This window comes from Centroberyx gerrardi, chromosome 10 (assembly GCF_048128805.1).
Source record: "Centroberyx gerrardi isolate f3 chromosome 10, fCenGer3.hap1.cur.20231027, whole genome shotgun sequence".
NCBI classification, from domain to species: Eukaryota; Metazoa; Chordata; class Actinopteri; order Beryciformes; family Berycidae; genus Centroberyx; species Centroberyx gerrardi.
The window spans coordinates 28,175,622-28,188,787 of record NC_136006.1 but is presented as its reverse complement, the minus strand read 5'-3'; the positions used below and the strand labels follow the sequence as shown (position 1 = coordinate 28,188,787).

Here is a 13,166-nt window from a genome sequence, read left to right as displayed (position 1 = left end):
TGATTTCTCTTTCGGGTGCTCATAGTGTGGATAAAAGGTTACTGAACCGTGAAAAAGGAGCTTCCAGGGAGCACATACTGAAAATGTGGCAAAAAAACCCCAAACCCAATAGCTGTATTGAAATACCAGAATATTGTTGCAGAGCGTTCAGGGGCAAAAATGAATAGAAGACTGTTGTAAACATTTTCCAAACACTGGCCTCGTCTGAGTTATCCAAGCAGTCGTAGTCTCCATCACAGCGGAATCGGGAGGAGATGCAGTCTCCATTAGCACAGGCGAAGTCCTTGTGGTTACAGGTAACTGGCTCTGAGTCGGGAAAAATACAAAAGATACAAAATCATGCCAACCTGATTCTGTTTCCAGCATAATACACAACAAACAGAAAGCCCTAGATGCAGTTATTAGCCAGAAGCTCTGTGTTTAGAATCACATGCTAATGCCTTGGCAATAACAATTTGTTAGCTAATTAGAGTCATTTTGTATTGGAACTGGAGTAACTGGCAAGGCTGCTCAGGATGTAAATACATTCATAGCCGCTCTCACAACGGAGGGGACAGCATACTCCCTAAAGCCAAAAAACTGGCAACCGCCATTGCACCCATTTAGAGCAAGTCTGTGTCCCTGAGGACAATATTAGGCCGTATTTAAACAGCTGCATTAGATCCAGTGCCTGGGCCCTCCTCTTGTTATCATGGACTGTTAGCTAACTCAGGGTGTGTGTTATGAGCTGTGCTGCGACGGAGACTCCCAGCAGGCATTGCAGCACAATCTGATTTGCAGCCTCTCCACTGTCTGCCGGCCCACCTGCTTAATTCTTCACCATCCAACACTTGACTGGCCTTTATTTGCATTTTAAGTGACATTAATAGGTATGGGGAATAAGCACCTAATAAATCACACAAATGATGCGCACTCAGCAAAAACACATACAGTATAGTACGCGCGCACATGTACAAGCACACAAACAAAAGCACGCTCGCACATGCAAGCCTGTGTACGCACCAAAAAAATATGAAAAATGAACTTTGCTGGGTTAACGGTGCCATTTCATGGGCAAATAAAAAAGTTCTATTGCAAAAGTGATGATGAATATCTAAACAAAAGGGAGCGCAAGGTTGGGAAATTACAGAGAGGAGATGATAGCAGGAGCTCAGGAGCCTGAGCCTTGAATTATTCTCAGAGAAACAGCACAGATAATGGTGTGCGCTTGAAAGGGAGAGGTGAGTTGAACTTGGCTCGCTTTGACAGCGGGAAACTTTAGCCACAGACAGGGTTTGGGGGTGAGGGGGGTGGGCATTAGAAAGTCAGGTATCTTCAAAGAGGTCCAATTGCTCGCCGCCTAAGTGCTTGTAGAACGTCAAACGTGTATATAAGCGAACAAACGGCGCTGACAGAAAGCGAAGGAGCCGGGTACTCACTGCAGTTCTGCTCGTCTGAGTTGTCTCCACAGTCGTTCTGGCTGTCACACCTCCAGTGGTCCGGGATGCAGTTGTTATTCTCGCAGCGGAATTCATGAGGTCCGCAGGTCTTTTCATCTTTTTCATCAGGAGCAAACAAACACGCAGATGAAAATGGCTTCAAAGAGCATGAATATTAATAGTGTGCTAGCTATCATATTTTCTACGTGTAATCATCATTTCCTCAGGGTTTCCCTGAGCAAGTCTGACACCGAGTTCAAAACACAGTGCGCACTCCAGAGGCTAACACACCGTAAGATGAAATACCTGACTGCGCTACCAATGATCCTCAGCAGAATATGCGACACGAAGTTGGCAAAATTGAACTTTTTTTTTTTTTTTTTTTTTAAAACATCCAACAGAATTCGAGAACATAACAAATGCTGAAGAGTTTGATTTCGGCTTTGTAAGATGATGCTTGATGCCAAAAGCAAAGTGTTGCTGTTCCCTTAGCCTCTTCAGGACAACAAATAGGAAAATACCAACAGAAGACATGACAGTGAGGTATTACTATTGTAGCACCAATCTATAATATCTACTGCAGACTATTACAGCACCTTAGTTACTGAGTTGTAACTCAGCTCACCGCATTCCTGTATCTACCGTTAAACATCAAGTCATTATAGTTAGAATTATTCAAAATGCCTGATAAAGTTATTATTCCGTATCAGATATTCCAAGTGTATTGCCTACAACATAAACAAAAATTGTGCAAGCAGGAATGATTTTTTTCTTGCTTGCTTTTTCATATCAGCTGAAACTGTTTTGTGCTTGCTATAGGAATGAGCCAGATGCATGGTGCTTGTGAGTCCATTTCCATGTGAACAACTTGCAAAAGCTGCCATCAATTGACTACTGCTCTGCCCAAAGGGTTATAATCATAAACAAAAGAAATACAAAGTTGATATAAGAAAAGTCATGGAGGGCCTGAGATGTTCGTTTTGAAAGCTGAGATATTTCACTTCTAAAATTAAAAACAGCTGTTAATTGACAGCTTGGGCTTTCTAGTGTTAAACATCGATGGTCATTAGAGTTAGAATTATTCGAAATCTCTGCGTCGCTTTGAAAAAGAACCAGCGCTTTGATATTTGCTCCAGCGCTACTTCTATCCGAATTCCTCAGAATGGCTTTTCAAAGTCACGCTAAGATCTCCCTTTTAAAAAGTCATTTGAGCGCAGACGTCGTCGGGGGGATAATGGCCAAGGTAACGCTGCTATCGGTTAGGGAAGAGATGCATCAAAAGAGGAAGGTGGCAGGTTCTGGCTGGATCCCTCTCCGACATGACAGCGGGAGGAGAGGAGCGGCGGAGACGGCTGAGCGCGGGAGCAGAGGACACAAGGCGGCAATTCATTAGGAAGCCGCTCAGTCACTTACGGCGCATAAAAGACGTGACACAGCAAAAGGCAATATTTCCCTTCTCAGTCAGAGCTCATTACGTCGCCAAACTTAACAAGCAAAACTTCCTTGAAAGGCTGTGGTAATTGAAAGTGAATAATAAGATGACATAAAATCAGCATTATCTCCTCTGCATGCTCTTTAAGCGCTGACAACTTTTCTGGGTGAGGCAGTTTGAGATGTAGACACTGACAAGCACTGCTGATGATATTGTTTGAGGTGCTAAAATCAAGCATCAATAAGCTACATAAAGTACAACCGGGATAAAAATGTACCAAATTTGACATCGGGGTCTTTGTAAGTCAGTAGATATTAAGCTGAGATATAGATATTAAAAATAACACATATTAAAGAGCAAAAACTTCACATGAAATGGGCTTATAATAACAGAGAAATTTATTGAGAGGAGGTATTAGGCAAGCAGCATCACAGCAGAAATGCACTTTTCATGTGTAAATAACCTGCTGCATGAGGGCACATATGCCGATAACATTGCAGCCAACATTACGCCACTTAAACAACCACTTAGAAGCATCACCACCTGGCCCGAGCACACACACACACACACACACACACACACACACACACACACACACATACACACTGCATATACTTGTTTCACATAAAGATAACAATAAATAGGATATATTAGGCATTATACATTATCCGTCTGTGTCTGTCTGTGACCCTTTGTTCATGCCTAACCCCCTAAATTATTGAAAACAGCTTTTGGGGCGTATACCATTTGCTGTGGTTGTGGCCAGCAGTGAGCTGGGTTGTGGCTATCAAGGTGAGGTTAGTGGCCACAGAGCAAGAAGTCCCAGCAACAACAACAATGGAGGAGAGCAGTAAGACAAGAAAGAACAGCGAAGCTAAACATTCAGAAACAGTGAACATCAGCGTTGCGTTTATTGCAGATTGGCTGCGTTCGCTGTCTGCCTCTTCACCTCAGCCTCAGGCTAGAAGTGTCGGGGCGGGCACGTGACCAACTGAGAGGGAGGAGGGCGGGACTAACAACACACTTCCTCCCTCAAGGTGAAAAGTTACATATTGTAGCTTTAAAACTATTCGTCTGTCTTGGTTGAAAGTGGAATGCAAAACAAAGCTATTGCTTCAACCCTGCCTACAAATGGCAAGCTTGATAAAAAAAAGTGTAGACATCGTCACAGGAGAAACAAGCAAAAAGGGAAATGTTTCTAATATCATCAATGCTCTGGTACATGAGTGCTGAACTGGTGCTTTGGTTTCAGATATTTCATCATTACATCCATTTTTATTTAGAGCAGCCGCTCGAGAGGAAAAGGATCAAGATAAATAACTACAGCATACACAATATGGCAAACGGAGTAGCTGGCAGCTTGCAACCATTTTCTTCAGTGAAGACATATTTGATCTCTGATTGATAACCTCAAAAGGAATAGCGGTTTCACCGAGCCAAGATAATTGCCACTAGGATGAAATGGGGAGGGAAAAAAACAATATCTCACTAAAAAAAGATCAATGCCGCCTATTTATCAGCTGCTTGTCCAATTCATTTTTGCACGACAGGACGGTGAAATCAGCTCACCTGCTCATTTTTTATGTGCTGAACTTTACTAAGCTCTGCATTCACAGTGAAGTGAACTGGATTGGAGAATGCCGGCTAAGGAGAAGGCAAGCAAATCTAATATTATTGGGCAGGGCTTTGATTTCTTTTGAGGAAAAAAAAGGACACAAGGTTGTTTACCTGCTCTCATAAAAATGGCTTTGACCTAAGACTTATGCTAGTGAGAAGAAACTCAACGTGTGTGTGTGTGTGTGTGTGTAAGGGGATGTTGAAAGGCTAGACTGAGCAAAATGCTGCACAGAATGAATGGCTGATGCTATTTGTGTAAGCTCTTACTGACTATGGATAGCTGTCCTTCAGTCTCAGCACAACCAGAGAGGCAGCGAGAACGAGTCGAGACAGGGAGCGAGTCGGACCGGAGTGAACCCAAGTGTAAAATTAATTCATTTCCTAATCAGATTCTTCGCCCGGGCCCCCGAAAAACTGAAAAACAAGTGGAGTGGTGTGATTTATGATTAAGTGGGCTTCTGCAACTCACCACAATTAGCCTCGTCTGACCCGTCTGCACAGTCCGGGTCCTCGTCGCACACCCAGAGTTTGGAGATGCAGTGCATGGAAGCCTTGCACTGGAACTGCTCCGGGGAACAAGTGCTTTCCGCTGTGGGCAGGGAGACAGGGAGGGTGTGGGAAGGAGGAGGGGACAAGACCATGCAACTGATGATCAACTGGTATGAAATTTGGATTCGTAGAGTTAAAGTGATGTTGAACTTTGGTAGTAACATTGTAACTAGGTGAAAAAAAGTGAAAAAAAAGTTTTCACCTGTTTACAATAATTGATAAACGTACTATTTTCTTTGTTCCATCATAAGTTTCCTCCGACCGGATTTCGGTGTTCCACTTGTTCAAACTAAAAGGTTTAATAAACATAAAGAAAGCGATTCACTTCAAAACAATTCAGCAGCATGACTAGTTTTTTTTTATATTGTCAGAATCTGCTTTGTTAGCACTTGTTTATGTGCTTGAAGTGTGATTTTCAGACTGTTCCATCATACAATGGCAGTGAATGGAGAGAGAAAAAAAACATAATTCTCCAATCTCCTCTACCGGAGCAACAGATAACAGAGAATCGCAAATTTTGGGGTTTTATCATGTCCAGGAAGCTATACAACCCAAGATACTGCCAAAGTTCAATATCACTTTAACTTGAAAGTCTGCTACAATCAGGGGGAAAATGCAGTGATATGAGAACCGGTGGGGAATTTCCCTGAATTTCTCCCAAACCCTCAGCATCCCTTTAGAGTATAGTTGTGTTGCACACAAGACCAAGTAGCAGGAATGCAGCAATCGTTTGTTGTAAAACATCACAGTGGCTACAGATAGCATTTTAATTTCAGCGTTGCAGTGTCCTTTCAAAAAGTGCATTCAAAACTGCATTCAAAACCACATCCAATCATGCTGGAAGTTTGAAACGGGGTGAAGTAATTAGCTTTCACCTTAATTAAAGCTTAGACAAATCTCGTCTCTCTCCCTCTCTTTTTCTCTTCCCCTCTCTCTCCTTGCCCCCCTCTCACCCTCTCTCGCAATCACACGCAAGACAAATACGGCAGTCTGAAACACTTGTCGGAGGTTATATTGTGATAGTTAAGAGTTACATCATGGCGGAGAAATTCTGTTCTCATCCTCTCTGTGATTCAATGATATCTAATCCCCTTTCACAGGAACAGGCTATAACCAGGCTTGCCTCTGGAATACTTAAGCACGACGGCACGTTGTCAAAGGTGCCGCATAGTCTGTCCACGCTCTGAAATGGATTCGCCAAGTCAAATAAAGACTTTTAAGGTGATTTATCTTAACCCGTTAGATTCCATCTTTAAAAAAACTTCTCATAATAACTTCCATCTCGGGCTTTGCTGAGTCGCTGGAACAGGGCCATCGCAAACGGGATAAGTCCATAAGCTTCCGAGTCCAAAAGCGCAGTAAAGACATTTCTAAGACAATGGGGTCTGAAAGTGATAGCGGAGAGCCTTACGGCAGTCTGTCTCGTCCTCGCCGTCGCCGCAGTCGTCCTGGCCGTTGCAGCGCAGGTTGAGCGGGATGCATTTCTGCTTCCTGGTGCACTTGAACTGGCCAGACAGACAGATGTATGTCTCTGGGAGAGAAAATGGACAGGAGCAGAGGGAGGGCGGACAATTAAGCAGGGCTCTGAGTCCAAAGAAAACATCCAGCAGAATACAACAAGTTGTCTGACTCGCACACGAGCGTCTGGTGAAAGAAAACAGGTCGATAATGTAAGCTTTATGTGAACGGTACTGAGATTGGTTCAAAATGCATTTGAAGGCTTTTAGTATTGTCATCTTTTAAGAATCAAAGGATGATTGAGATGATTATCCTGCTGCTTGATTGAACCAGACCATTTTCTGCTTGTCCCACTGTGTATGGAACCAATCATTTTATAATTTCATATCCTAAACAGACTCAAATCTATATCATCCCTGTTTATTTAGCTATTATCATGAGAGGGAATAGTATTGCCCACCTTTTAAATAAGATGTTATTTTCTTTATTTTTAATCATTAAGTATATATATATGGTATGTTATGGTAACAATCTTGTTTCAAGTAATAATCTATGACATTTTCAGATAAACAAACGACCATTTTGCTACTCTCTATCACAGATTACTATAACACAATAGTGATTCAACCTATATCCAGTTCATGAAAGCTTTTACATTCACTGTTCTAAACACCCGGTGTCTAGTTGGTCCTTCCTGGGAAAAATCCTGTAGTGCACATGTGATCACAAGTGATGTGTCTTACGTTTGCGGTTTGTTTGGAATGACTAGAAGAAGAACTGGGTAGTTAGCATGAACAGCGATAGCCATGTCTGAACGAAGAAATGAGCGTCACCTACAGAAAGTACAGTGCAGCGCAATGACGTCAACTAAAAAAAAAACTCTAAACAGTATAGCTGTCCCATCCTTACCACAGTTAGCTTCATCTGAGTTGTCGCCGCAGTCATTCTCTCCATCACAGATGAAAGGAGGAAGAGCACAAAGGCCGGTACCACACTGAAAACGCCCGGGCTGACATTTGAATTCCGCTGTTTAGAGGAAAACAACCACTTATTTCTGAGAATTCACATTCCAATACTAATGCACTTTCAACATCAACTGCATAAATTTATGTGTGAAAGAGGAAAAGAAGCAGCAAATACCGCCAAGTGTTTAACACCTAAACAACAAACAAGTTAAGAGTGGTCTTTTTAGGTCATCAAAGTGAAAGTTCTATAAGCAGCAAAGACAGAGATTTCAGTCCTTTCAGGTTTCAGTGCAATTTGAATATCCCTTGGAGCACACTAAAATAGCACTTGACTTCATTTGGTATGCCAACATTATAAGGACAACCTTGGAATAACACGGCACTCACGGCAGTCGGCAGGTTCGTCCGATCCATCCCCGCAGTCATCCACCGTGTCGCACTTCCACCAGAACGGGATGCACTCATCCGTCCCGCAGCGAAACTATCGGGGGCCCCGCGGAACACAAGCAATACCAAATTCAGAGTCTGCATGAAAACTGGATTCTGTGTTTTAACTGCAAGCGCTCTTCAAAAGCCAAAGTAGAAAGCGCTACGCCACTGCTTTCATGGGAGCGATGCCACGGGAGCGTAGCGTGCGAGAGCGGATCAACAAAGAGAAAAAGGCAATGAAACAAATGATTCGCCTTTAGGGGGGAGAAGAGAACTGATCTGGATGGGGGAAAAAAACAAAAAAACAGCTGGGAGGGAAGAGGAATGTGGCTGACCTGACTAGAAGTGCAGTTGGAGAGGCAGGTCTTGTTGTCGGCGGCCAGGTAGAAATTAGTGGGACAGGCGCACTTGTGTTCCCCGCCGGGGGAGAGGAGACACAGGTGGCTGCACCCGCCGTTCGCAACCTGACACTGGTGCTTGGGCACTGCACAGAAAGACAGAGAGGAGCGCGTAAGTGGGCGACCGAACTGTATTACACAGACCATTTCCCTCTTAATACTGTAAAGGAGACCTGTAACCACTGCTCGGCGCGGGGGTGGAGTGCCAGATGGACTTCCTACCTTCGGGCTGGCGCAGGGAATGGTAGACCTTGATGGATTTGATGGCCTGCCAGGAGTTGAGGAGCTCGATCCCTTGGGCCCCGGTCGTCTTGTGGGCCCGTCGCAGCGATTTGGACTTCCCGTCCGTCCAGTAGACGAAGTCCTCGAACAAGGTCAGCGCCATCACCCCTTGGATGTGATCGTAGGACACTGGAAGAGGGACAAATGGCCACGGGGCGGCCCGGGGGAGCTTTTAATTCAATTTGAATCAATTTGATTCAATTCGCTAGCCAGGCTTCGCCCCTAATTGAGCAACAGTGGCTTTGGAAATTTGCAGCAACGCCGTTTGAAACTTCCAATCGGTCAAATCCACGACGGAACCATTTGTCAGGGTATTTGGGGTAATTTGATATTTGTTGATTTCATTTGGCATCATGTCATAAAATTGTGGGGAGATCCCTGGAAACCTTTATATTTCAAACACGGCCAATTTTAACATTGTGAACAATTTTCACATCATAACAGCATTAATAAATAATAACACAGCCATTCATAAGCACACAAAATTCTATCATTAGAGTTTAACTCATCTATGAGATGCCTATTAGACCTTTATAAGTAATTCATGAACCAGATTTTAGGGCTGGTAGAGCTTATTGTGAGGTGTGAAGGTTCTGTCTTTGAAACATAAAAGATGTAAAATGTTGACTCGGTGTGTCCGCTGCCCTCAAAAGCATTCAACAACTACCTATCACAACTGGTGTCTGCCAACACCGACAACAATTTATTCTCACCTTTGTGTCTTTGGGTGCCATCCATATTGGCAAACAGGATGTGGTTGTCGTCTGCCCAGTAGAGCCTCTTGTTGGTGTAATCGATAGTGAGAGCAGTGGGGCTATAGATTTCTGTGTCAATGATAACCGCCTGCCCTCGGCCGTCCATGCCAATACACCCGATGTGAGGGGCCTCGCAGCAGTCCACCCAGAACACATACCTAGGCACGAGTATTGTACAGCTGAGAAAGCTATGCCAAACGGTGAGCAAACGTTAGAGAGATGAAAATCAATGACCAGGTAACCCTATCTCCCACACAAATTGAAAATTCTCCAACCAGAGCTGGATCGAACGAGTTTCCAGGTTACGCATTTGAAGGAGCAAGTCTAGTTCTGCCCTCAAGCTGTGAAATTAAACCATGGCCAATTCATGGATTGGACATACACATTAAGAGAAGACAAAGAAATTCAGAGAAAATACAGATATCAATCAGAGCAAGGATAATATGCCTACCCAGTCTGGGGGTCCAGGGCCAGGTCAGTAGGGTTCCTGAGGCCAGAGCTGATCAGGACGGTGGGGTAGAGGCCATTGGCTTTGGACACTTCAAGCGTTTTCCTCTCCACATCGCACCAGTACAGATTCTTGCCTATCCAGTCCACTGCTAAGGCACTGGGCACCGCTGTTCTGTGGACTATCTGGTAATGCAGGGAGAGGGAAATCAAGTTCAGTAGCTAGTTTTGACCCTTAGGATTGCAAACAATCTCCTTGATCAGCTTACCATTATATATGAGAAGATTGGCAGCAGTAACTAAAACATAGGCTGTATGAGGGATCAGCCAGTGTGCTATTAGAAAAATAGCAGAGAGGAGAAGGAAGCAGAGAGCTCTCACTCTGACCCTGTTTCGAGATACCACACACATGTAACATCTAGAGCTAAAATTGACTTTATTGTGATAAGTAGTTTTTGAGAAAAACAACTTTATGTCAGGGATTTCTGTTGCTATGGTGACGGAAACATTTATGCTTCATCTGTGAGGCGAAATTGCAAGAGGGGAGTGCAGCGTGAGGGTTAATGGTCATATCTGCAGACCGGAAGGTGATGTTTTTTAGTATTGAGTGTCGCATTTTGGTAATATTCACCATTTTCATCCCAAAATGGGTCACCCACAAATCATGTAAATTCGATGAGAAAATAGGTGTCAGAATGAGGTAATAAGCAGTTGCTCAATACAAGGTTATTGACTGCCTGTTACTCAACCAACTGATGAGTCAGAAAAAACAAGGTGAGTCAGATCTCATCGAATCAGAATCTTTACCAACTGCATGTGGGTTGATGAACTTGACGATTTTGATATATTCTCATTACGAAATATATAGAAATAGGCACATGAGGAACTTTTAAAGACAAAGTTTTTTTTTTTTTGTCACATTTTTTACCCCCTGATGTGTTTATCTTCTAAAACACAGACATCTTGGTTCCAACGAGGAGACTGCGCAATCCGAGAGTATTGACTTGGTGTTGATAATCAGCAACAACATGAACTAATTTGAACAAGTCCCTTAAAGGTTATTCTACTGTTGCACATTGTAGGCTGCTCTGCGTATGAGCATTTGCTAATCGCTTTAAATGTAAAATGTAAATGTAGCAAGAGAGGCAGATATGGGAGATGAGAGGGAGGAAGAGAAATGCAAAGCAGTGGCAACAACATCCTGATTAATGCTCTCATTAATCTCGTTGCTCTCATCTTAATGAAGGATTTCGTTAAAAAAAGTGAGCAAAGGTATCTTAATGATGAAAAAAAAAATGGATCTAGGAACTATCCATGAAATCCATCAATATCCCCGAGATGGCTTAGCCTTTAAGTTATCAAAACCAGTTGTTAGGAATAAACAATAATTGTGCCAGCTGGCAGATGAAACCAGTGCCTTGAAAACACTATTTCAAACCCCCGGCACCCGTGCAATCTGCCATTAAGGGACATGATGTGCTTTGAGGCCTTCTCTGTCATCGTTTGCAAGAAAATACATAGCCTTGCCAATAGAGCGGGGCTGTCCCCTAAGCAGCAATTTGGACTAAACTGAGCTTAAAACAGTCAAAATGTCACAAATTGAGCGTTGTTTTCTATCAGAAGCGCCTGCCCTCCCCTCAAGCAAAAAGGAGTTTTTTAGGAATTAATATTCATCGCATGGAGTCAGCCTCTGGCATTACTCCATCGCATCTCACTGTATTGATCCAACAGATTGCTTCATGTGGAAATGAAGGTTAACTTGTGAGAAATGTCAACATTTGAATGTGGCTCATCAAAACATAAAGACCCGATGGATCCACAGTATATCTGATACATACTATCACTGAAAGTATTTTCACCTTCGGCTGACAAATGTTTTGCTTTTGGCTGTCGAGGTAAAACACGCGTGTCTGAAAGTGACTTCAATAGCTGTGCGGTGGAAAAAAAACCAACTACAGTATTGTATGCTTGGCTAAAACTTTTCCAAGACAACTGATCAAAGCTGTTGATGCTATGGCATTTTCACATAATTAAATGTCCGTTTTGCTACTATCTATCTCTGATTGATGTAACATAACAGTAATTCAACCTATTCATGAAGGCTTTCACATTTGCTGTTCTAAACTGCAGCAACAGCCACCATGGCTGAACAGACAAAGAAAAGAGCAACAACTACAGAAACTCAAACTTCATCAACAGAAAATCCAAAGAAAAAAAGGTCACAGTACTGGACACACTGTTTGATTGACAGGTGATCTCTGGGAAGTGCAGTGCAGAAACACCACAGTAATGAGTGGTGAGCACCAAAGATGGAAACAAAATAAAAATAAACACGGATCATGACCTTCCTTATTGTTTTATCCACTAGGTAACAAGTGCCAAGAGAAGTGAAAATAAAATTCCCAAATATTGTTTTAAAGAAACCATACACTTCAATCGCTCTCTGTGTCAGCGTTGGATGAAAATTCTGCTATCTTGGCATCAAAGGGGCCTATAGAAATCCTTCCTGCTCCCCAGTCTATACTTCCTCATATGGTGGGCGTGTACCAGCGGCATTGGATCTCATTGGCTCTTCTAATTAACCCCAGTGTGAGAACCTCCCCGATCTGTACCTCAAACAGTTTGTGCTTTCGCTGCGCTGTGGCGGTGGCTCAAACAGAGACTGTGGGAGTAATTGAGCTGAATGAGCCTTTTGCCCCCACACACCAATGCTAATGAGATGTGGGATGGGGTGCCCAGCAGGTGTTCTGCTGACGTCCCAGTGTCTGGGCTCCGATCCCGTGACCCAGACAGACCTTGGTGATTACACCAGAGAGCGCCATTGTGTTATTAAGCCTGTTACTTTCATCTGAAAGCCATTGGTGATATTGCCACCATTAATTCACATTCATTGTGAAGCTAACAGGCTGTTGGCTGCGGGCAGTAAAAGTCCATTATGTTGTCTCTAAAAAGGATGAAGGGTGCCCATCATCAGTTGAACACTGACAATGAAAATGAGCCACTGAAGCGACACTCTTGTATTTCCAAAACCACACAAGTGACATCTTCAAATTGTAAAATCTGTTATTGACTTACATCTTCATAATTTGATTATAGTAGTTCAAAAAAAGCATGAAACAGGAGTTGGATGGCAGCATGATCCAAGTGGAGAGGGAGCAGGGAAAGTAATGGGCCGGGGACTCCTGGGTAAAGTGGCACAAGGCAGCATATGGTGAGGCCATAGCGACTAAACCCGCCGTACCTTGAGGTCGCTCCCGTTGAGGCGCATTCTGTTGATCTTGCGACCACTCGGCCTGGTCGAGTCCACCCAATAGATGAATTCCTTCCTGTAGTCAAAGTCTATGTGGATGATGTTGTTAAGACCCTGAGGATCACAGTGAGAGAAAGCATAAGGTAGATATCAACAGATAAACTCT

At 43.3% G+C, this 13,166-nt stretch overlaps 1 protein-coding gene across 1 annotated transcript in view; it reads right to left on the bottom strand.

The window, feature by feature from the left end:
- Nucleotides 1–13,166, bottom strand: part of lrp1bb (low density lipoprotein receptor-related protein 1Bb) — a 252,324-nt gene that overhangs the window by 31,175 nt on the left and 207,983 nt on the right. The window contains exons 60-70 of the mRNA XM_078285934.1: nt 12,992–13,114; nt 9,755–9,936; nt 9,262–9,461; nt 8,489–8,677; nt 8,204–8,352; nt 7,827–7,920; nt 7,384–7,500; nt 6,428–6,547; nt 4,937–5,056; nt 1,419–1,535; nt 200–306 (exon numbers count right to left, since the gene is read on the bottom strand). Coding sequence (XP_078142060.1) covers nt 200–306; nt 1,419–1,535; nt 4,937–5,056; nt 6,428–6,547; nt 7,384–7,500; nt 7,827–7,920; nt 8,204–8,352; nt 8,489–8,677; nt 9,262–9,461; nt 9,755–9,936; nt 12,992–13,114 — 1,518 coding nt within the window. The remainder of the gene's footprint in view (nt 1–199; nt 307–1,418; nt 1,536–4,936; nt 5,057–6,427; nt 6,548–7,383; nt 7,501–7,826; nt 7,921–8,203; nt 8,353–8,488; nt 8,678–9,261; nt 9,462–9,754; nt 9,937–12,991; nt 13,115–13,166) is intronic.